The sequence below is a fragment of the Marmota flaviventris genome, chromosome 1, assembly GCF_047511675.1.
Source record: "Marmota flaviventris isolate mMarFla1 chromosome 1, mMarFla1.hap1, whole genome shotgun sequence".
NCBI lineage: Eukaryota > Metazoa > Chordata > Mammalia > Rodentia > Sciuridae > Marmota > Marmota flaviventris.
In genome coordinates, this window is record NC_092498.1 from 83,017,000 (window position 1) to 83,042,339 (window position 25,340).

General features: G+C 39.5%; 2 protein-coding genes across 3 annotated transcripts in view; both read left to right on the forward strand.

Moving 5' to 3' along the window:
- Positions 1-17,713, forward strand: part of Ccdc126 (coiled-coil domain containing 126) — a 64,429-nt gene extending 46,716 nt beyond the window's left edge. The window contains exons 4-6 of the mRNA XM_071613801.1: positions 2,944-3,150; positions 8,604-8,711; positions 17,534-17,713. Coding sequence (XP_071469902.1) covers positions 2,944-3,150; positions 8,604-8,711; positions 17,534-17,556 — 338 coding nt within the window. The 3' untranslated portion in view covers positions 17,557-17,713. The remainder of the gene's footprint in view (positions 1-2,943; positions 3,151-8,603; positions 8,712-17,533) is intronic.
- On the forward strand, positions 127-25,340 carry LOC114090486 (tubulin beta chain-like). 2 transcript variants are annotated; one of them, XM_071613799.1, is made up of 4 exons: positions 127-285; positions 22,789-22,897; positions 23,221-23,331; positions 24,013-25,340. In XM_071613799.1, exons 1-4 carry the CDS (start codon positions 205-207, stop codon positions 25,077-25,079), a joined length of 1,368 nt encoding a protein of 455 aa, XP_071469900.1. In that variant the 5' UTR covers positions 127-204; the 3' UTR covers positions 25,080-25,340. The 2 variants fall into 2 exon arrangements, with proteins under 2 accessions (XP_071469900.1, XP_071469901.1); XM_071613800.1 differs by lacking the exon at positions 23,221-23,331.

Genomic DNA, 25,340 nt, shown 5'->3' on the forward strand with positions numbered 1-25,340 from the left:
AAACAAAAATGAATTGTATTTGCATGACAGAGTAGAGATTGTAACTTTTGGTAATACCCGATTGTGTTTGTATGTCTTCCCTTTCTTTTTTCAGGTATAAGCAACATAAAACTGACTTTGAAACAATTCCACAGCAGCGCCCTATTGATCTGCCTTGCCAAGTGATTGGCTGCCAGTGCAGGGCTTACCTTTTCGTGCCTTTGAATGGCACGCAGCCTGTTCGCTGCAGATGCAAGCACTTTGCTGATCAACACAGCCCTGCACCTGGTTTTACATGCAATGCATGTAAGTTACACTATTATACATAGCCGCAGGTTGCTTGAATTTCTCTATTATTGAATATTGAATGTGTCTTTGTACCAGTTTAATCAGGTACAGACCTCAATATTAAAGAGCTAAGCAGACTGGAATAGAGCACAGGAGGGAGGGTGTCTATGTGGGGCTAAAGTGGCTTTGGTTAAAACAGAGGTGGATGTGGATAAGGAACTCAAGGAGGACCCTCATTAACTCACACATATTATCCAAATTATTCATGGCCCTGGATTATTCCTTATGATCATCCTATTTTATAAGAGCTTCATTCATGAAATTACATTATATGTGGATTTACTTAACACAAAATATATATTTAATTTACTTACACAAAATATCTTTATTACTAGGGCACAGTGGGGCACACCTCTAATCCCAGGGGCTGGGGAGGTTGAGGCAAGAGGATCTTGAGTTCAAAGCCAGCCTCAGCAATGGCGAGGCGCTGAACAACTCAGGGAGACCCTGTCTCTAAATAAAATACAAAATTGGGCTGGGGATGTGGCTCAGTGGTTGAGTGTCCCTGAATTCAATCCCCAATACTCATTCCCCGCAATAAAATATCTTTATTAATGATCCAACCCTGACAGAAACAACTCTTCCTATTCTTCTTTTCAACAAAAGCCTAAGAGAGGAGGAGTCAAATGGGCATTCACATCACGTCAGTTCATTCAGCAAATAAATCAGAGCACCTACTCTGTCCTAGGCACTATCATTCCAGGCACTGAAATATAGTGGTAGGCATGAGCATGACCTTCCTCACTTGCAGACACAATTCAGCCTCTTGGTATTTTGGTCTCTTGATACCTGCAATTATCTCTTCATTTTGAATTTTATCTTATCTTGAATTGAAAAAAAAAAAACAACTAAGCAAAATTTAATGTATAGATACATAGAGTTATTGGTATGCTTAATAATCATGAACTCTAACCTCATAAGTTAATGGGAATAGATTTTATTTAGAGAATTATAAGACACGATCCAATCTGATTCAAAAATTTAAAAAGTGGGAGTTTAATCAACTAAATTTTTCTTGTTCTTCTCTCCTTCTCCTTCCTCTTTTGTTTTTCTTGTTTGGGGGATCAAACCAGGGCCTTGTGCATGCTAGGCAAGAACTCTACCACTGAGCTACAACTGCAGGCCTCAACTAAGTTATTTTTCAGATTTAAAATATATAAATGTCTGTGTATTTTTTAGTTGTACTTGGATACAATACCTTTATTTATTTATTTATTTTTATGTGGTGCTGAGGATGGAACTCAGTGCCTTGCACGTGCTAGGGGAGCGCTCTACTGCTGAGGCACCACCTCAGCCCCTTTTCAGATTTCTAAAAAGAATTTCACACATCAAATACTTGAGCTGAGTCAGGCGAGGTGGTGCATGCCTGTAATCCAGTGGCTTGGGAAGCTGAGGCAGGAGGATCTCGAGTTCAAAAGCAGCCTCAGCAAAAAGTGAGGTGCTAAGCAACTCCATGAGAACCTGTCTCTAAACAAAATATAAAATAGGGCTGGGGATGTGGCTCAGTGGTTGAGTGCACCTGAATTCAATCCCTGTCATAAAACAAAAATCTTTGGGGGCCTGATATGATACTCAAAATTTTTCAGATTGGGGAGTAGTCTATGCAAATATTCCAAAATCCAAAGAAGTCTAAAATCTGAAATATTTCCAGGCCTAAGAACTTTTGATAAGGGAAACTTAACCTCTAAAACATTTTAATTGAAAGAAGCAGGAATGAACATGTTTCAAAGACTTCATATAAGTGTTGGATAAAGCAGATTTATGTTCTCTATTTTTGAGAGGTATGATCTGGTAATGATTCTGCTAATGATATATTCTGGCTTCCATTCCAATATGGCTTGTTTTTTTTATATAAAAACTTTATTTAGATATAATGCACATCTTTAAGACATACAATTTAATGATTTTAAATATATTCATCAAGGTGAATCTTGTGCAGGTAACAGCATAATACATTTTAGAACATTTTCATTACCTTAATAAGAAACTCCATATTTGTTAGTAGTCATTCCTTATTCCTATCTCTCTCCACCCCTTTGCAACCACAGTCTACTTTCTATTTCTATGGATTTGCCTATACTGGACATTTCATGTAAGTTAAATCATAGGATATGTGGTCTTTTGTGACTGGCTTCTTGGACTTAGCATAATATTTTCATGACTCCTTGGTGTTGTAGCATTCATCAGTACTATCCTTTGGATCTTTTTTGGGTTTATGGGTTGGTTTTTCTGTATGGCTTTTATCGGAGCTGATCTGTAGGGTATTCCACATGATTTCAACCTGGACCTGCCCACTGGGCTGTCCCCATCATATGTGCATTTAACTTGGGTTTTGAGGACAGGGCCTGCATTTCCTATACTGCATTCTTTAACTTCGTTACTTTAGTCCCAGCCGGTTTTGCAAAAAAATCTTTTTCCTTCTATGTACCTTATGTATGCACTTACCACTTCACCATCTTTCAGAAGTAAGAGCAGTGGCCTGCAGGGAGGTCAGGGGCACTGGGATAAAGGGTCAGAGGATCTAGATTCAGCCATCTTTGGCCAAACCATATCCTTTGGGTGGACAGTACAGTCCCTGAACTTTAAACATGTAACGTCTTTTACGTCTTTATTCAGGTTCCAAGTGTTCAGGATTCCATAGCTCTTTCACGTGTGCTTGTGGTCAGCCTGCATATGCCCATGACACAGTCGTGGAAACAAAGCAAGAAAGAATGGCTCAGGGAAAACCAGTGGGACGGGATGTTCCTTATGCAGCAATGGGAGGATTAACTGGTTTCAGCTCACTGGTAGAAGGCTACATGCGATTAGATGACAGTGGGATCGGTAAGTGATGACAGATGAATTGTGATCTTGTCATGATTTTTATGGCGCTAACAGTAGTGAAGTCTTTGTTGAGCAATTTTTGTTCATCATGTTTATTTTTTTAGAAAATATTCCCTCAGTTGATTGTTAATCTTTAGAAGGTTTCATTGCCACTATGTGATACATTGTCATTATAGAAAATTTAGAAAAAAAAAAAAAAAGGAAAAAGATCATTTCTACTTCAGTACCTGCACGTATCCCAATTCATATCCCCATTGTTTGTGATAGCCAAATAATGTTTATTTTATTCGACATGATACGGTTTACTTGTTACCCTATTTTATCCTGTTTTTAGCATTATAATCATCTCATTTTGGAAAACTGTAGGCCTATGCTCATGTGTGTATATGTACCTTTGCCTGCATACATGAAATCACATCTATATAAAATTTGTCCATACATGTATATACCCCCATATATCTTCTGTGTACATGTAAGTCTAACTAATATAGGGGAAGGTTTAATAGGATGTATTCTAAACTCTTGAAGGTAGCTGTAAACTTAAGAGAGTTGAGGGGGACTGGGGAGGTGAATATGTTCCCTGTCTACATTAAACACTTCTATGTGGGAATTTTATTTTCTTTTTACAACAAAGATATATTTTATTTTTTCATTCAAAATTATGTAAACATACATGTATACTTTCTTGTAAAACTTCAAACAATAGAAATGAAATATAAAGTCCCATGGTACACACTTTTCGTTACTCCAGTTTCTTTCCCAGAGAGTAATTTGCTGTCATTAACTTAATTTTCTCTTAAGCATACATTTTTAGTTTACCTCTTTTTCTTAGAAAAATTTTGAAGGCCTATTATCAGGAAACATGAATTTATGTCATTCTTTTTCATTGTTACACAGTATTCCACACTGGAGTTTATCAGTTTAGCTATTTCCTTGTTCATAGCATTTAAGTTTCCATCTTTTTTGCCATTACACACAATCTTGTCTAGAAAAATACTTGAACTTCCTTCCTTGTGTCCTTTTATGACTTTGACTTTAAGGTAGCTATAGGGAAATAGAATTGCTGGGGTGAAGTGTGTGCTCATGTGAAATTTTAATACGTGCTTAAAACAAGTTGTCTTCCCAAAGTGCAAAACTTCTTTTTTTCCCTAAATATTTATTTTTTAGTTATAGGTGGACACAATATCTTTATTTTATTTTTATGTGGTGCTGTGGATCAAACAGTGCCTCATGCATGCTAGGCGAGTGCTCTACCTCTGAGCCACAACTCCAGCCCCAGAACTTGTTTTCTTTGTTTGTTTTTTGTTTTGTTTTGTTTGTTTGTTTGTTTGTTTTTTGGTGCTGGGGATTGAACCCAGGACCTTGTGCATGCAAGGCAAGCACTCTACCAACTGAAGGTATATCCGCAGCCCAGAACTTGTTTTTAATTCCTCTCGTGGTGATTCATCTGACCTACTTTCTCACATTTGAGCTCATCATTGATATTATTAAACTTAATTTTTGCCAGTCTGTTGAGTGAAATTGTTTATTGCTTCAATTTGCTTTTTCTCACTTTGTTATTAGTGAGATGAGGATCTTTTCATATATATTGGCTGTTTTACTTTCTGTGAATTGTCTGTTCATATTTTTGCTTGTTTTTCTGTGTTTATCTTTTTTCATTGATTTATGCAAAGTCTTCTTTATTTATTCTGAAAACTAATCCTTTCTTTCTTTCTTTCTTTCTGTGTATTGCAGATATTTTCTCCCAATCTGTCACTTTTTTAAAATCTTTTCTTTTCTTTTTCAGTGTTGGGGATCAAACCTAGGGCCTTGCACATTCCAGGCAAATGCTATACCACGGAGCTATATCCTTAGGCCCATCTTTTAATCTTAGGGGGAAAAAGTCACAATTTTTAAATTTTGGACAGGCCTTCCCTATTCAAATTTATTTTTTACTCTAATTTTAGAAACATACTCTTCTTCATTTTACCTTAATATGCAATTACATTTTTACCTTTTTCAGGCATCTGGAATTATTGTCTTTTTTGTGAAACTATGAGGTAATTATGTCTAACTTCAGGTTTTGTCCAAATTGGTGGACAGTTATCCGACACCATTCTTTGTCAAATAATAGGAAACTTTTTCATAGTCTATCACACTTGTAATTTTGTATTGCTGGCCTGTTTGTCTGTCCTGTGCCAATATTATGTATACAAAATTTTGATGGCTTCATGGTGTTTTGATATTTGTTCTTCCTCCTGTTTATGTTCATCTTCTCAGATTGTCTTGATATGTTTATGCATTTTTCTGTTCTAGGTAGTTTAGATATCTAACTTGTTAAATTCCGTAAGTAAAGTAGAATTTGCAGTTTTAATAGGTACATGATTGTAATAGGCTCATGTATCAGCTACAGAGAATCCAAATACAAGTACAAAGATAATGATGATGGTGGAGGCTTTGTGCCAGGGGTTATTCCAGCCGTTTCATGTGTATTTCCTCATTTAATCCTCCCAACAACTCCATGGGTTAGAGTAGTCTTATTTTACACACTAGGAGACTTAGCACAGAATAGTAAACAACTTCCTTTTGTTTTTTTTTTTTTAATATGAGAGTTTTATGGTTATACATAGGAGTTGGGTTCATCTGGATATATTCATGCATGCGTAGAAACTGATTTCAGTTCATAATCTCCCTGTTCCTTTGCCCTTTTCCCTCCTGTCCCACCCCCTTCTCCTTCCTCTATTCTCCTAGACTTCCTTTCTCTTGCCTATTAGTGTTTGATTGCTTCTTTAGGTAATCTTATTCTTCCCTCCCTCTTTCCTTTCTTTTACTCTAGCTTCCACCTATAAGAGAAAACATTCGACCTTTGAGTTTCTGAGTTTGGCTAATTTCACTTAGCATGATACCCTTCATTCCATCCATTTACAAGCAAATGCCATAATTTTCATTCTTTTTAATGATATTTAGGACTCCACTGTGTGTGGAGTGTATAATACAACCATATAGTAAGTGTGGGATATATACCACAATTTCTTAAGCCATTCATCTATTGAGAAGTAAGCAATTACATAGAAGTTAACAACTTGATCTGGGTTCTTCAGCTAATGTTTGGTTTCAACCTACAGAACGTTATGGCCTCCATAGTTGGCCTCAATATTTCTATACAATTTACCATATTGTTTTTATTAATACAACCTTAATTTTATTACTTTAGAATTTTTCTGAGTCATTCTTACCTTTTAATTTTTACTGAATTATAGCATCTTTTTGTGAAATTATACAAATATGAATTATCATTTTAATTGAGATCACATAGAGTGTGTAGCTTGACGTAGAAATAATCGATATTTTTGAAATGTTGTCATTTATCTTCTTCTGTGAAGCTAAGTGAGATTCCGAAATTGTTTTTCTAGAAGTCCTGCACGGTTCTTAATTAAGTTTATTTCTAGTTATTTAATCTCTTTTAAATATAGCTATCCTGGGTTGGAGCTATAGCTCAGTGGTAGAGCAGTTGCTAGCACGTGTGAGGCTCTGGGTTTGATCCTCAGCACCAAAAAAACCCAATAAAAATAAAGATATTGTGTCCATCTATATAACTAAAAAAGAAAATACATAAGTGTAATGCATGTTTTTTCTTCCATTATGTTTTGTTTGTTTATAAAAAAGCAAATGTTTTCTGCTATTTTTATTATCAGTCTTATTACTTAATGTTAGAGTTATTAAACATATTTTACTATATTTTGCAAATAATGGTATTTTTGCCTCTTTCCAATATTTATGAACCTTCTTACTTTGATTAATTTAATGGCTACTACTTTCAGAAAAATGCCAAACAACAGTGATAGTAGCTGGCATCGTTGCCTTTTTGTGATTTCTAGTATTTTATCACCCAAGTATCTTCATAGTATTCAGAAAGGAAAATCTCTCCTCTTGGCCTCTGAGGGAATAGAGGGAGAAGGTACGGAGAGGTGAGATTGAGGAGAGGAGATATATGCTTCCATACTTTGTTTTTGTCCTACAGTCAAGTGTGGGGGGGGAGCCCAGGGGCAGAGGGGCCCTGTAGCCATGTAGGCCCCTAAATAGAGGTGACCTCTGGCTGGGATGCAGTTCCTTTATGGTACACAAGGACCATCATTCCTAGCTCTCAGGGAATGCTTGTCAGGTAGCTCAAATGTGAGATAATGGCAATGCCGTGACATCTGTCATAGGGGGACAAGGTGGCCCCAGGGCCAGAACTGAAGATGGGTCGTAAGAGCCAGGGGATCCCATAGAAGAAGTGGCAAGCTTTGAGGGAGTCTGTACTTCTAGTGAGAGTCAGTATGAGGCCACCAGGTCCTATCAAGCTGAGGAACCAAATGACCAGTTAGGCCATCCTTGAGCATCTGAGATCAGTAACACATGCATCAACCAGAGGACAGCACCAGGGCCTGAATGGACCTGAACCTCCCCTCCCACTCCTATATTCTCATGTGCCACATGAGAGGGTGGCTGGGGACAGGAAGGGGGCCAAGATTTGGAAGGGCTGAACAATTTTTCTATACTGTTCACATTACAAGATGGGACTAACTTTAAAACCATTTAGGGCTAAAAGTTTCTTTCCTTCCCTGTGCCCATATGTGGGGACAGGGCTGTGGGGAAGTGGTAGTTTTGGAGGAAGTGCACATTTTCTCTTTACTTTTCCTTTTGGTCCAGAAGTCCAGGCACTAAGCACCAAGTCCAGGCACTAAGGTCTTTGTAATTTGTGGTTTGGGGATGGTGGATATTTCCTTAAATCACTGGAGAAGGAGCTTTCTTCTTTATTTTTTATACTTTTTTAGATATATTTTTAGATCAGGAAAAGATTGAAAATACACTTATTCTATCCTCGTCAACCAGAGGTTTCTTTTAGTGAATGTTGTAACTATATTAGGGTTTAGTAATTTGCTGACATAGGTACATTAATGGACAATATTTTTTCATAGAAAAAAATGTTTTGGAGAAAGGTGTTGAAAAATGCAAAAATACTTTTTTTTAACCATTTTCCGTTATGTCACAGATAAAAATTGAAATAAAAATTCCTGTGTGTTTTTTTGTTATTGTTTTTTTTTTTTTTTTTTTTGAGATGGGATTTTGTGTTGCCAGGACTGGTCTTGAACTTCTGGGCTCAAGTGATCCTCCCACCTCAGCCTCCTGAGTTGCTGGGATTATAGGCATGCATCACTGTACCCAGCTAACATTTTCTTTTTTGTAGAAAGGAGTTTTCTGCTGGGCATGGTGGCACATGTCTGTAATCTCAACGACTTTGAAGGCTGAGGTAGGAGGATGACAATTTCATGGTCAGCCTAGGCAACTCAGAGAGACTCTCTCAAAACAAAACAAAACAAAAAGTTTGCCAATGAGTCTTCTTAGATTCTAATTTACTTCACATTAGACACGATAACTTGTGTGTATCCCTGTAAGTACAGATTTTCATTCTGCATGTGTTTTGTTCTCAGGTGCACCTTCAGTTGAATTTTTAAATTCTCCAGTTACTGCCATGGACCACGCGTTTCTAAAAGCATTGCAAGGACCATCTACTTCTTCTCCAGAAACACTAACAAATGGTAATGAATTAGAGTGAGAAATATTTTTGGACATAGTAAGAATACTGAGCTTTGGTTTCCTTCCTAAGCTTCTCTTCTTTCTACTATTATGTAACACAATTTGACCTCAAAGTTAGCCTTTTGTTTTACTTTTCTTTTATATTGGCACACACTGCAAGAAAGCAAGCAACTTCATTTTTTATTTGGGAAAAAATAGATAAATCTGAGAATAACAAGGAATCTGATAATAATAATATAAATTAAAATTTAGACCTTTTTCTGGTTCTATGGCTCTGGTGTTTGAATCAGAGTGCCCTCTAGTGGACTGATTACCTCCATTCTTTGGATTCTCCCCAAGAGGATGTAATCCAGTGATAACCATGGGTTAGGAGGATTTTGCCATTCATATATTAAGTGCAAATAAATTCATTTTAAACAAGTAGTATTCCATATTTCATTTATTTAAAAAGAGAATGAAAACATTGGAGATAGAAATCAAAAGGCTTTTTGGTTTTTGTTTTGTCGGTGGCGTGCATCCTACCTAGGGCTCCATGCAGGCTGGGGCAAGTGCTCTGGAAATTGTATGGTATATTTTAGGTTTTAATATTTTAAAATGAGAACTTTCTTTGACTTTGTTTGTATCTTCATACACCCTGACATTCTCCACAAGACATTCTAATGCTGCTTATAAAATCAACACTCAATGAAGCAATAATTGAATGTAAAAATTGAACAACAACAACAAAAAAAAGACAATCGTGGCAGATTTCAAGATTGATATAATTGCTGCATTAAGCCTCAGTTTAGACTGAGTGTAATGGCAGCCACGGCATGGGGCAGGTGAGGTTGATTAAGTCCTTTCAACTTATTGGAAAGGAGAAAGCACAAGTTTCCCAGTGTCGATGCATGGAATACCAACACTGAATTTTAAAGAAGTTTGTATAGTGATCTTCAGTGATGCAGTGGCCAAGGACATCCAAAAAGAGCTTTCGAGAGCTACTTTTCAGCAAGTACAGACTATACATGCTAGTTTTCTGTAGTCACCTCTGGTAAGAGTGATCATGTACCATTAAAATGCAGGTCTGGGAAAGGGAGTCTGCAAGGACATAGTTTAAATGGCCCAACCTGATCCAGGAATAGACCCAGAGTTTCCAGAGGTGTGGATTTTCCTTTCATATTGTAAGCTTTCTCAACAAAGCTTTTGTGAAAGATAGTTGAGATATGGTTGCACCCTGTGGAAACTTACTGGGGGTTAGATGCTTTTATGGTTGCTGGTTGAGGGTGAATTTATATACTTTAGAAACCAGAAGAAGAGATGTCTAGATTGATATTTTGTTTTGGAAATGAAAGCACCCAATGAAGACATTCATTTGTACTGAAGGTGAACTTTTCTCCATAGGCTTTTAGATGATCTACAAAGAAAATTAGATTTTTCACACTGAAGCAGTTTTAAATTTCTTTTAGCCTACAAATTAGAACTTCATTAATTTTACAAAATAAATACTATGAAAGATGGCTAAAATTCAAAGTGGATAGTATCATCATTGTGGTTGCCTATACAAGGCTTCAGTAAAGCCTCAGTAATGCAGACAGCAATGCATTACATCATGCATTTATCATACTTTTGTATTATATTATCCTTCATGTACAAAGCATAGCATGGATTTCTAGTTGTAATGTCAAAAGTTGGACATAGCTAAGTGTACTCATATGGAATAGCTACGTTGCGTTAATACAGCCAGTTGAATATTTGAGAGAATGTTTGCCGCTGTTGGTTTACTTCTGTCTTGTGATGCCATGCTTTCTTAAAAAGAATTAGGTATTGGGACTTCTTGGGCCATTTCTCATTCAGAAAATAAAACATCACCTAGCAGGAAGAAATATTTCATTGTATTTTTTTCAATTCTGGGGGAATATATGTCATAAATATGTCATTACTTAGTTTTTTTCCATGTCAGTAGGTACAAGTAGTCAAGATTCTTCCTTAAGGAGACCTGATGAGGATGACATGGCTTTCTTTGAAAGACGATATCAGGATAGGGTAGGTTTTTAAGGAAATTCATGGTATAAAAATTTAGTTATCACAAATATACTATAGAATGATTATACATTGAATTTGGAATATCATAAAAAATAATTTGCAAAGTCTTTACTTATAGTTGGTGTTAGGCCTGGAGGTTTATGTAGAATAATTCAGAAAGAAGCAGGACTAATGAATAATGTGTTATATACTAAGATTGATTTATAGAGGTCATAAATATTGATTAATATACAAATAAAATAACAATATCAACTGTCAGCATATTTGTAAATTATATGGACTCCCCTCTGCCCTGCTGCTGGGAATTTAGCTCAGGGCCTCACTCATGTGAGGCAAGTTTTGTACCATTGAGCTATAACCCCATGCCCATGTGTATCTGGAATTTGTGTTTTCTTAAAGTACCAGATCTATTTATTTTTAAATTTAAAATATGTGATTGTCAGGGAGGGGGGATAGAAAAAGGATGGTTAACAGGTACAGAGGTATAGGAATAACTTCCAGTGTTCTGTAACATAGAAGGGTTTCTATGGTTGACAACAATAAAATGTACATTTCAACATAGCTAGTAGGATTTTGGAATGTTTTCAACACCTAGAGAAAATAAATGTTTAAGGTGATAGATATGCCAGTTACCCTGATGTCATTACACTTATGTACACGTAGTGAAATATCACACTGTGCCTCATGAATATATATAATATGTGCTCATTAGAAATAAAACATGTATCATAAGAACCGACAAATTGTCAAATGAAGATTGAATATACCTTGAATTTTTAATCTGTACTATTTCTTTTTACAGGTTTTTTTTTTTTGGTTTCAAGTTAAAATTTCCTGATAGCTTTTTTTTTTTTTTTTAAAAAGAGAGACCACTAAAGAAAGGTCTTAACAATTGCTAGGACCCAAGCAGTGTGGTATGATGTGTTCCCACTTTCAGTGATGGCCAGTTTCATCACTTCTCCCCAGAGTGTGAAGGCCTGGAGAAGAAGCATAGTGTTTTGTTCATCTTTGTATTTTTCCGAGTACCTAGTGTACTGCCTTATATGTACTAAGTTTTGCATAAGTAATTATTTATGGAAAATAAAAAAAATTAACACATAATGACATTTGCCTTCATGGATGTCAACTACAAAGACCTTTTTTATACTTCCAAAAGTTTCATAGCAGTGTTCATATTTGAGAAATTTGACTTTGGTTTTTGTTAAATGAAAGTCTGTTGGCTTAAGGCACTATGAGGGATGGCATTTCAGCTGTATGGCAGAAACTGCTTCCTTTAGGACTGTTTTCTTGTTAGGGTATTATAATCTCTCCAACTAAGTAGCAAACCCCACAAAAGTAAAGACTATTTTTTTCTTTGTGGTGCTGGGGATCAAACCCAGGACCTCATGCATGCTAGGTAAGCATTCTGCCACGGAACTACACTCCCAGGCCTCCTATCACTTTTTGTTGTATCCTCTATGACTCTTAGATAAGAGCTCATTGAATAACTACAGATATGAAAAAGAATACCAAATAAATTTACCATCCAAGAGCAAAGGAAATGAATGGGAGATAGATTAGCTTAGCTTTCCTGATGAAGACTTTTGAAACAAATGGGGAGAGTCCTGATCAGTGTTTAAGGCTTAACTGGACAGTAGAACTTTTTTGAGATGGAACTATCTGTGCTATAGCCATTCACCATAAGTGCTTCTGTGAGTCTAAATTTAAATGACTTAAAATTTGAAATGAATTACTTCAGTCACACTACCCACATTTCAAGTGCCTAGAAGCCACATGTGGCTAGCGATTGCCTTAAAGGACAGCACAGATATTAAACTTTTCTATCTTTGCTGAAAATTCTTTGGAAAGCTCTGGCTTAAAGTTGTCTCAGTTTGTTGGGACTGCTGAAACAAAATTCCTAAACTGGGTGGTTTGTATACAATTTTATTTCTCAGTTTTGGAGGTTGAGTGTCTTAGATCTAGGTGTGCAATTTCAGTGTCTGGTGAGGGCTGCTTTCTGGTCCACAGATGGCGCCTTCACATTATGCCCTCACGTGGTAGACAAGGCAAGGCCCCTCTCTGGGGCCTCCTTCACAGGGCGCTAGTCCCATGTACAAGGTGCCAGCTCTCATAACCTAATCCTTGCCTGTAGGTCCCACTTCCTAAGTTTCAGCATATGAATTTGGGGGTGGAGGTCAGAAACTTTTAGATCATAACAAAGAGAAAAGAGGTAGTAGGAGGACATCAGGGATGGAGATGAAATGTCCAGAGTGATTTTTAAAAACTGCTTTTTTTGCAGCCTCATTGAGGTTAGGGCTTATAATGGAATTGATCTTCATTCTTGGAACACACATAATCACAGACTGATTTTAATTGTTCTGGGTTCTAGAACTCTATGTCCTCCAGAGGCCTGGGTAGTGTGATAGTGTTGAAGACATGCCAGTGTATTTGCTTGTGGGAAGATAATGAAAGGAGATCTTATTTATGAATGTTTTAAAGGATATTCCAGGCCCATCCAGAGTGCAGTAAACCTGGAATGTCTGGATTTATGAGATATAGTTCATAACTCTCCAGCCTGTGTGATTGATGGCTTTATGAGACAACTTATAACCTGTCTAGCCTGTATGATTAATGGTGTTCAAATCTAAGAAACCCCAACAGGAATGATTTCCTCTGAGTTGACATGTATCTCACACATCTGTAGTCCCTGTCTTTTACTCCAGAACTGTTGAGAGGAAAGGGACCATTAGCAAACTGTATCTCTTGGTTCAGGATCCCTCTCAAGAGCAGTGCTATGTGGGTATCTGGGTTTTGCTTCTATCCTTTGCCAATCACTGGTAACATTTGGTGTGGGAAGAATCTTATAATAAAAGTAAGTTGGTTTGGACAGTTGAAGCCTTGGTGGTAACATGGTTTAGCAGCTACTTTCAGAGGTTATTGAAAAGTTGCTTCTTTTATATATCAGGTCAAATTATTTTCTTCTGCTATGATGATGCTTGTTCTCTTTTCCCCAAGAAAGGAGAATTTTAGTAAGGAAACAATTATGAAAGATCTGCTAGGTGCAAGGTACTTTATGCAGGAATTAATTGTTTTAAACATTTTTTTAATAACTTTATCTTATTTATTTATATGTGGTGCTGAGGATCAAACCCAGTGCCTCACCATTGCTAGGCAAGCACTCTACCACTGAGCTACATCCCCAGCCCCAGGAAATAAATATTAAAAGAAAGGGAAAGTAGAAGAAGGAGGTACTTGGGACTCTAGATGGATGTATTAAGTATTATTTTAAGTGAGTAAACACTGCTTTTGTTTGTTGTTTTGCATGTTTGCTGCATTTTTTTAAAAAAAGAGTTAATATAATTGGGCATGGTGGAACACACCTGTAATCCCAGCCACTCAGGAGCCTGAGGCAGGAAGATTGGAAATTCCAGGTCAACCTCAGCAACTGAGTGAGCCTTGTTTCAAAATAAAAAAATAAGAAGGCCTGGGGATGTGGCTCAGTGGTAAAGTGACACTGGGTTCAATTTCCAGTAGTCGTTCCTACCAAGTGTTACTGCAAATCTAACATTTGGCTCTAAATGAGAGGAGACAGGGGGAGCAGCAATTGTTGAGTACTTATTGATCAATTATATTGATCTATATAATCTTACTTATACCTTCACAACAACCTTGAGACATAGCTATTACTATGACTTTTTTTAAAAACAAATGAGAAACTATTGGTTAAATTACTTGCCCCAAATCTTTAATAAAGAGGTAGAATTCAAATGCTCTTCTTTCGCCCCCAAAACCGGTAATCTTTGCCTTAGAGTAGGGTGTCTTTTGGAGGTCCTTCAGATGACCTGTTGACTGATAACAGTGTGTGACAGTGACATGAATGCATGGTTCCTGAATGAGGTTTGTTTCACAGAGGAGAGAGAAAATAATGAGGGAGAAGTACAGGTTAGATTTATTACTTTTATTATTGGGAATTTGTTGCTTTGATTTGATGGGATTGGATAGACTGGTTTTACCAGGTCCCTTCTGGTTTCTTCACACTATCCCTCCCAGGTTGGAAGCTAGGAAGCCTTGTCTCCACCTGCCATGCCCTTTATTTTCTGTCCCCTTCTCTTGCCTATGAAAATTGAGGTGTGTGAATATGAGTGGGGGTAAGAAGTAGGTGGGCTTGTGCTCTTCTTTGTGTTCTTTAATCCCATGGGAAGCGTTTACATGTGTCTGAAATGTTAGAAGGCTGCCACTTTGTGAATGTATGCGGCTGCTTTGCTTGAACTCCAGTGGAGGAGTACAAGGCCTTTGGGAATATAGACACCAGAATTACAGGGAAGCATCCTTAAAGGAGTCCAGGTGTCAGAGACAGTCTGGCTGGCTTAGGTGCATTCTGTAACTGTAGGCAATGTGCACAGGCTGGATGTATAGTTAGGCTTTTAAGTATTAAAAAAATTTCTTTAATAGCAATTCAAGTTAATTGATCCTCTCTTCTAAAGCAATATTTATTTATATATTATTTTTATTAAAATGCTTCTGTAAAGTTAAAATCACAGCATTTAAAAACAGGCAATCATGTCTCTTTAAGGATCGGATTTTGTCAACACGCATAAATCAAAGGCATTCCTGTATATCAGCGGCAAATCCTCTGAAATGGAAATGAGGACAACCACTCCATTCACAATATCCTCAAAAAAAAATAAAATAAAATACTTGGGAATCAACCTAACAAAAGAGGTGAAAGACTTATACAATGAAAACTACAGAACCCTAAAGAGAGAAATAGAAGAAGATCTTAGAAGATGGAAAAATATACCCTGTTCATGGATAGGCAGAACTAACATCATCAAAATGGCGATATTACCAAAAGTTCTCTATAGGTTTAATGCAATGCCAATCAAAATCCCAACGGCATTTTTTGTAGAAATAGAGAAAGCAATCATGAAATTCATATGGAAAAATAAAAGACCCAGAATAGCAAAAACAACTCTAAGCAGGAAGTGTGAATCAGGCGGTATAGCGATACCAGACTTCAAACTATACTACAGAACAATAGTAACAAAAACAGTATGGTACTGGTACCAAAACAGGCGGGTGGACCAATGGTACAGAATAGAGGACACAGAATCCAATCCACAAAACTACAACTATCAAACAACTATATTTGATAAAGGGGCTAAAAGCATGCAATGGAGGAAGGATAGCATCTTCAACAAATGGTGCTGGGAAAACTGGAAATCCACATGCAACAAAATGAAACTGAATCCCTTTCTCTCGCCATGCACAAAAGTTAACTCAAAATGGATCAAGGAGCTTGATATCAAATCAGAGACACGGTGTCTGATAGAAGAAAAAGTTGCCTACGATCTACATACTGTGGGGTTGGGCTCCAAATTCCTCAATGGGACATCCATAGCACAAGAGTTAATAACTAGAATCAACAAATGGGACTTACTCAAACTAAAAAGTTTTTTCTCAGCAAAAGAAACAATAAGAGAGGTAAATAGGGAGCCTACATCCTAGGAACAAATCTTTACTCCTCACACTTCAGATAGAGCCCTAATATCCAGAGTATACAAAGAACTCAAAGAATTAAACAGTAAGAAAACAAATAACCCAATCAACAAATGGGCCAAGGACCTGAACAGACACTTCTCAGAGGAGGACATACAATCAATCAACAAGTACATGAAAAAGTGCTCAGCATCTCTAGCAGTCAGAGAAATGCAAATCAAAACCACCCTAAGATACCATCTCACTCCAGTAAGATTGGCAGCCATTCTGAAGTCAAACAACAACAAGTGCTGGCGAGGATGTGGGGAAAAGGGTACACTTGTACATTGCTGGTGGGACTGCAAATTGGTGCGGCCAATTTGGAAAGCACTATGCAGATTTCTTGGAAAGCTGGGAATGGAACCACCATTTGACCCAGCTATTCCCCTTCTAGGTCTATTCCCTAAAGACCTAAAAAGAGCATGCTACAGGGACACTGCTACATTGATGTTCATAGCAGCACAATTCACAATAGCTAGACTGTGGAACCAACCTAGATGCCCTTCAATAGACGAATGGATTAAAAAAATGTGGCATTTATACACAATGGAGTATTACTCTGCATTAAAAAATGACAAAATCATAGAATTTGCAGGGAAATGGATGGCATTAGAGCAGATTATGCTAAGTGAAGCTAGCCAATCCCTAAAAAACAAATGCCAAATGTCTTCTTTGATATAAGGAGAGTAACTAAGAACAGAATAGGGAAGAAGAGCATGAGAAGAAGATTAACATTAAACAGGGATGAGAGGTGGGAGGGAAAGGGAGAGAGAAGGGAAATTGCATGGAAATGGAAGGAGACCCTCAGGGTTATACAAAATTACATACAAGAGGAAGTGAGGGGAAAGGAAAAAAAAACAAGGGGGAGAAATGAATTACAGTAGATGGGGTAGAGAGAGAAGAGGGGAGGGGAGGGGAGGGGAGGGGGGATAGTAGAGGATAGGAGAGGCAGCAGAATACAGCAGACACTAGTATGGCAATATGTAAATCAGTGGATGTGTAACTGATGTGATTCTGCAATCTGTATACGGGGTAAAAATGGGAGTTCATAACCCACTTGAATCAAAATGTGAAATATGATATATCAAGAACTATGTAATGTTTTGAACAACCAACAATAAAAATTATATAAAATAAAGGATTTTGGCTTTAGTATATGGCAGCTTATTAACTGTGTGACATGGTTGTGATAAATAAGGCCTGAATCCAAATGAGGTATGTGCAATCTTTTGTTCCTTAGAATGGTCTACTACTTAGTAAATAAATGAATGTTTTAAATTTACAGGTAAAAATGGAAAAGGCAGCTAAGATGAAAGGAAAATCTCCGTTGCCGTCAACTACAAAACCTTCGTGAAGGCTGTTGGACAGCTTAAAACCATCATGCAAATACGTCTTTCTGTTCACTAAAATGTAATAATAGAGTTCATCTTCTCTCAAATTATTTACTTTTTATTAAGTAAATATGTCTTTTGGCTGTTTTGTTCATTTATTGAATGGAAAAATTGCCTTATATTATTTTGATAAAAATAAATGATTTACTACTTTTATATACTTTTTCTCTCTCTTGGGTAGGGAAGTTAGGTTATTCTCATAGAATTCAAACTGAAAATACAGTAAATATATTTAGTCTATTATAATTTAACTTTTCCAGCCTATTTAACAAATTAAAGACATTATCAATGTTTTTCAATAAACATGTCACTTTCTCATTTAAAATTGAAAGTTAAAATTATTAAATTTTTTCTTTTTTAAGTTTTGGAAGGTCTATTTATTTTTTTAAATAAAAAAACTGCACTTTAGAATTATGCAATAATTTTCTAGAGATATCCACTGATTTTTTTTACACTGGTAACTAACTATCTGCTGTATAAAGAAAGAGGAAGCAAGAGCACAATGTACACAGAGGGCTGATTCTGTAGATGGCAAGATCAGTGAGGGTCCAACTGCATGTTCTGGGGCTAGGCCAGAAAGTCACACCAGACAGGAGAGAAGCAAGGAGCAAAGTCTTATATATGAGTTGACACCTTGGGTTTGTGTCAACTAAAAGGAGACTTGGGAAATTGTAGTGGCACCCCCTTTCTCCACAGAAAATCTTAACTGCGTTTTTCCAGAAATCTTCACCATGGCTGATTTTATGACTGTTAATAAAATAGTTCAATGAGATAAACTTCCTATTTTCCTGTTGCCCTAATTTATCTGGCCTCTTTCCTGGAAGAAATCAGCACTCCAGGTGCTGGACACCCCCTTTACTAGTTTTTCACAAATATATATCTAGTATAGTAGTTTGTAGAAATGTGTAAACAAGGCCTCTGGCTTTGAGCTGGGGATTCACAGAGATGTCTATTAAGATAAGAGAAGTTACCAATTAGGCTCAGTGGTGACAGCTGGCAGGGGGAGGAAAGAAAGGGGAGAATAAGCTCTCCCCTTCTCAGGTGTTGTCTTTGAAGGGTTAACTTGCCCAAAACAGTGAAAGAAAAGGTGCTTTTATGTGGACTTCTGCAGACTGTGAACTTCTGAGCCCCTCCCATTATATGCTGGGTATAAAATTCTGAAACTACCTGTACTCAGGGTTCAGGGGATTGATTGATTACAGCAAAAGCTATGCCGTCTGAACCTGGCTGCAGCCAAAGAAAACTGTTTCCTGCTGTCTTCGGTGCCTTGCCTTGTCTGTCCCTACAACAAAATGGAGCCTTGGTTTGTGGCTAGAGTTGGTATTTTGGGATGCTGAGTGACATTTATGGCAATGGGAGCTAGGAGCAATACCAAGGTACTTAGATGGATCCAGGTTTGTGTGCGGGCTCCATCATTATCTGTGTGTCTCTGGGCACTGCACATGGCATTCTATACCTCTTTCCTTTTGAGATGAGATGATGATAACTAGTATCTCCAAATATTCTGGAGGTTTGTGTGTGTGTGTGCACGTGCTCGCACACTACTTTACAAATTTATTGTAGGGAAAAATTACTTTTCTGCACACAGTTTTATGTTTCCACTTTGTAAAACCCAGACAACTTCAACAGAGGTCAGAATTATAAACAGTCCCTTCTACAACCTAATCAGGACTAGAAATTCCCAAAGTTCAAAAAGTAGGAAATTGTGGGATGTGAGGAAGTGTAAGGAGAGCAGGAGCTGAGCAGCCAGCTATTCAAGGGGGGCTAAGCTCATCCTTTTTGCCATGCACACAGCTGCATTTAGATTCTATAGCAAGAGGGGCTTATTTTTTCTTGAAACTCTCTTCTAGAGGATACTAATATAATACTGAAAAGCACACTTTTGTTTGGAATGAGTCCTCAACCTACTTAATGAGAATCAGAATGCCTAGGGAGACAACTCCATCACATATTATCATACAATAAAATTAATCTGAAAAATTAATGTTGTACACATTGTTGTTTTTCCAAACTGAAGGGGAAAGATGTGGAATGAACTCAGTGTGAACAGACCAATCTCATTTTTGCCTGAACTCCAAATGTTCTCGACAGCCTAACTATTGTAATAAGGAAGAAATAGTGTATAGTCTTCAGACTGCATCCATAGGACTGGGGTTTTCCTGCAATAAGTGGTTTTTATTTTAATTTGCCATAAACAAAATTGCAATCAGAAAAAATGGAAACCTCAACACTTTTTCTGACTCTTTGTTCTTATAGAGTGTATCAAGGTTTGTAAAAGAGAGTCTCTGCAGGAATTAACTTTCAGTGCCATAGAACCACTTTCTACATACCCCTCCTTTTTTTTTTTTTTTTTAAATGAGCAGGTTATCTTTGTTTTAGGAGATATGGCCCAGCATTTCATTGTTGGTTAAGACCTAGGCACATGACACAATTGCAGGCAATGAGATAGAAGGAAAATTTGCTGGGGTCCTCTGGAAGATTGCTTGGCTCTTGCAAGGATATGAAGTAGTGACTGTAGAAATAAAGAGTGAGACCAGACTCACTTTACCCATTGCGAGATAGACTTTGGTCAGGTCTCCATTTATCACGAGGCTTCCATAAAACCTTTCTCTAAGTTGTTCATGATGTGGGTGCCTGTAGTGCCAGTTCCAGGGGAGGCTGAGCTGGAGGATCACTAGAGCCCAGGAGTTCAAGTCCAGCCTGGGCAACATAGAGAGATGCCAACTTTCAAAAAGGGAAAAATACAAAGACTCTAATGCTAATCAATGGACCACAATGGTGATTTGGGTCCTTTGAAATCCATTTTAGTGCAGATCCTTGGTTAGAGATTCTGAGCATTCCTCTTTATTCACTCTGTAGTTACTGTTAAGGGATAGTAAATGACTACCCCTGTGAGAAAGGATCAGGGGCCCCTCCCTTCTATTCTGGGCTTTCAACTTGAACCACCTTAGATCTGGAAACTAGCTGAGGAACTGTGATTTTTCCTTCCCATGACTGATGTCAGCCTGCTACTTGTCAATTCTTAGGTTCTTCTTTTCTATCTTTTTTTTTTAGTTGTAGATGGACAGAATGTATTCATTTATTTTATTTGTTTGTATGTGGTGGTGAGGATCAAACCCAGTTGCTCACATGTGCTAGGCAAGAGCTATACCACTGAGCTACAACCTCAGCCCTCTCAGATTCTTTATGAAGGGGGAGGGGCAGTAATACAAATCAAATACCTTTTTTTTTTTTTTTTTTTTGTATCAGGGATTGAACTCAGGGGCTTTCAAACACTGAGCCCCAGCCCCAATCGTATTTTGTATTTAATTTAGACACAGGCACTTGCTGAGTTACGTAGTGCCTCGCCTGTTGCTGAGGTTGGCTTTGAACTTGAGATCCTCCCAGCCAAATCAAACATCTTCAACCGAGGTACTTCTGTCTTGCCCCCTGGAACATCATGAACATCAACTTGTTCAGACTCATGCCTTGGTGGTCATTAAGTTAATTATCAATCAATAGGCTCATTTGATTAGAAGAGACACAGATAATCTCCCTATTTGAGGTCAAATAATTGGGAACTGATTGGGAACCTTAATTATATCTGTAAAAATTCTTAACAGGAGTACCTAGATTACTGTTTGAACAACTGGGAAAAGATGTGTGCACCTAGGTCAGGTGAAACTTGGAAACATCTTAATTTCACCTCGCACACCTCCTACTGTTTAGGAGTAGAAACAATGTGCTTATCAGAACTAGATGAACCTGTGTTTACCATACGGCAAGTGAATTCAAAGCCAGTAAGCACTGTGCTACAGTATGGAATTGGAGGCAGGGGTGGTGTGGAGGTGGAGGCCATGCCCTGGACAAATGTGAATAGTATGAGTGGCACAAGCTGTCCAGTGGAGGCCCAGAAGCTTGTCCAAGGGCGAAAGGGGTAGTACAGAGTCCATGATATCCAACCCCAGCCTGAGAGGAGGCACCAGGCAGGCACCTGCCTATATGCTGGGAGTACTCCCAGGTCTGGCTTCCTAAAGCAGGACTAAGTAAGACACAGCTAATGCCCAGAGACTCCTCATGGGTGACTTGATTTTCGCTTCCACCTCTGATACAGACCAACCCTTAGTATTGCAAGTAGAATTCATATTCATGATGAAGGCATCACCTGGGGCTTTACACAAGCATTTTTGCTCCTTCAATTTGAATCCCTTTCATAGGTAACCTCTCATTTCCCCCGCCCAGCATTACGTCACTGGGGCTGGGCGGGATCCCAGGATAGAAAAGCAGAGCTGCTGGCTGAGGCAGTCTTTCCTAAACCAAGAGCTCTGGCCTCCTCTCGCTCCAAAGAGGCCTTCACCTCAGCTCCTTCACCAGCCTTTGGGCATCATGCGTGAAATCGTGCTCATCCAGGCAGGCCAATGTGGCAACCAGATCGGCGCCAAGGTGGGCACGTCACTGGGGAGCGGACCCTGCGTGACACAGACCAGGGCAAAGGGTTCCAAGGATAAGAGTGGACTGAGGGGGGGAGTCTGGTGTGCGCGGCTACCAGGTGTGCCAGGGCGGCACATGAATATGGTGATGGAGCTAGGTGTGCCTTGAATCAGTGACCTTTAAATAACCTAGGGACACATCCATCCTTTGTGGGCACACGTTTCCTCATGATGGCCACTTTCTTCCTCTGCCACTCAGATGCCCTCCCAACACCATGCCTACCCTCCTTCACCCATTCGTTGCCAGGGTTAGGATCCAGAGGACAACATGTACATGCCTGGCAATGACCTGTACCCTTCAAAGCTGCCTGAGGTTTGTGCAAGGAGTGGGGCCACTTGATCCTTGGTCCTGCTAGAACCCATCCTGGGACCCATCCATCAGCAGGGATTTAGGGACATTCAAACTTGCCTGGAGGGACAGCCCCATTGTGCCCACTGCTTCCTGCAAGAGGTTCTTGGTCGCCCCCTTCTCTCCCAATGTGCTTCCAGCCCATCAGTCTGTGACCATATATGGCTCGTGCCCTGCAGACTTCCAAACCCCTAGGAAGCAACTGATATGGGAAATAGACCAGCTCTCTGGTCTTAGTCTGACACTCTTAACTCTCTGATCACTATTCCAAGGCCATTCTAGTGACAGGATGCAGGGCCATGAGTGATTTTTTTTTTTTTTTTCATTTCAGTTTTGGGAGGTCATCAGTGATGAACATGGCATTGACCCCACAGGCAGTTATCATGGAGATGGTGACTTACAGCTGGACAGAATCAATGTGTACTACAATGAAGCAGCTGGTGAGTATATGCATATTAAACTTGCTTCCCATACTGTGGCAGAGGAAAAGTCCTAGGTGCATAGAAATGACAAAGGAATGCATTTTTGCACATTCATATAAAATGCCAACCTCAAAAAACAGATTTCATAGTTCCTTAATAGTCCTTTTTTAATTTAACACAACTAAGCATGCACAGCATTTTTTTCTTTTCCCTTTTTCATTCCTTTGTCTCAAATGTTGGAATCTTCTGTAATGAATTCTTCTGTGAGAACTACATAGAATTATGACCCTACCCATGTTTTTTTACCAAGCACAGGTGTAAGTGAGTTTTTGTTCCTGCAGGCAATAAGTATGTTCCTCGGGCCATCCTAGTGGACCTGGAGCCAGGAACGGTAGACTCGGTGAGATCGGGACCATTTGGCCAGATATTCAGGCCAGACAACTTTGTGTTTGGTATGTCCTCATGGTCCATGGGACTGTGACTCACCTTCTTCCTGACAGCCACACACTTCACAGTTCTCAGTGTTCTGTGCCCAGGTGAGACTGTGTCCACAGATGGCCCCAGTCCTGGCCTAACCCCTTGCATGGGGGTGGGGAGATATCTCTGGTCACTCTGGACAACTCAGGATTTCATGTCAGCCTCCTTTACAACAAGCCCTGAAGGGAAAGACTCAAGAGCAAGAAGAGCTTTTAATGAGGCTTAATAGGCTACAGGTCACTTGAAGGGACCAGGGAAAACAGTGAACCAAATTAAAGTAATGAAGGCCAAAAGCACAGCCTGTGACCAAGATTCAGACAACTTCCTAGAGTCCCTCTTTCCCTCTGATCACACTGTGCCTTCCTCTTGCCTAATCGTACTGCATGAGAGTAGTGAACAAGGTTCCCCTAATTGCCGAGGCAGCTGAATTTAGTTAAATATTTTCTCTTCCTCAACTTGTTTTTTTTTTTTTTCACCTTAGGATGATCCCCAGCATTTTTGAGGTTCACTGATAACATTCAGTCTTGCAGACAGTCTTAGGTAACCAAAGCATATCTAAAAGGTTTTGTAAGACTAGTCCCACCTTCTCCACAGTGCAAATGACAGCATCCAGAATCCTTGTCCGTTTGTGTCTCATATTCTCTTTCCTGTGGCAGGCCAGAGTGGTGCAGGGAATAACTGGGCCAAGGGCCACTACACAGAGGGAGCCGAGCTGGTGGACTCCATGCTGGATGTGGTGAGAAAGGAGGCAGAGAGCTGTGACTGTCTGCAGGGCTTCCAACTGACCCACTCGCTGGGGGGCGGCACTGGCTCAGGCATGGGCACCCTGCTCATCAGCAAGATCCGGGAGGAGTACCCAGACCGCATCATGAACACCTTCAGCGTCGTGCCTTCACCTAAGGTGTCAGACACGGTGGTGGAGCCCTATAATGCCACCCTATCTCTCCACCAGCTGCTGGAAAACACGGATGAAACTTTCTGCATCGACAACGAGGCCCTGTATGACATCTGTTTCCGCACCCTAAAGCTGACCACCCCCACGTATGGTGACCTCAACCACCTGGTATCAGCCACCATGAGCGGGGTCACCACGTGCCTGCGCTTCCCGGGCCAGCTGAACGCAGACCTGCGCAAGCTGGCCGTGAACATGGTGCCCTTCCCCCGCCTGCACTTCTTCATGCCTGGCTTCGCGCCCCTGACCAGCAGGGGCAGCATGCAGTACCGCGCCCTGACGGTGCCCGAGCTCACCCAGCAGATGTTCGACGCCAAGAACATGATGGCCGCGTGTGACCCCCGCCACGGCCGCTACCTGGCAGTGGCTGCCATCTTCCGAGGCCGCATGTCCATGAGGGAGGTGGACGAGCAGATGCTCAACATGCAGAACAAGAACAGCAGCTACTTCGTGGACTGGATCCCCCACAACGTGAAGACAGCCGTGTGCGACATCCCACCGCGGGGCCTCAAGATGTCAGCCACCTTCATTGGCAACAACACAGCCATCCAGGAGCTCTTCAAGCGCATCTCTGAGCAGTTCACTGCCATGTTCCGGCGCAAGGCCTTCCTGCACTGGTACACAGGCGAGGGCATGGACGAGATGGAGTTCACTGAGGCCGAGAGCAACATGAACGACCTGGTGGCCGAGTACCAGCAGTACCAGGATGCCACTGCTGAGGAACAGGGAGAGTTCGACGAGGACGAAGAGGAAGAGGTCGAGGAGGCTTAGGAACTTCTCAACCTCCTTGGTCAACTTGTTGTCCACCAGCTCCTCTGATTGTCAACTAAGCTGATCAGGTGTGTCTGTCCAAGTGCACTGCACTGATAATATCTGTACTCGTAATTCAGGGCTCCATACTCTCCCAATTTTCCTTCTTGCTGTTCTCAAAGTTTCAGGATTTTCTTTTTCATCAGGATAGGTTTTCTGCTTCAATGCTTTTGAGCAGTATTCCTGTTCCTTTAGTAAAGAGATGAAACTTTTTTTTTCTAA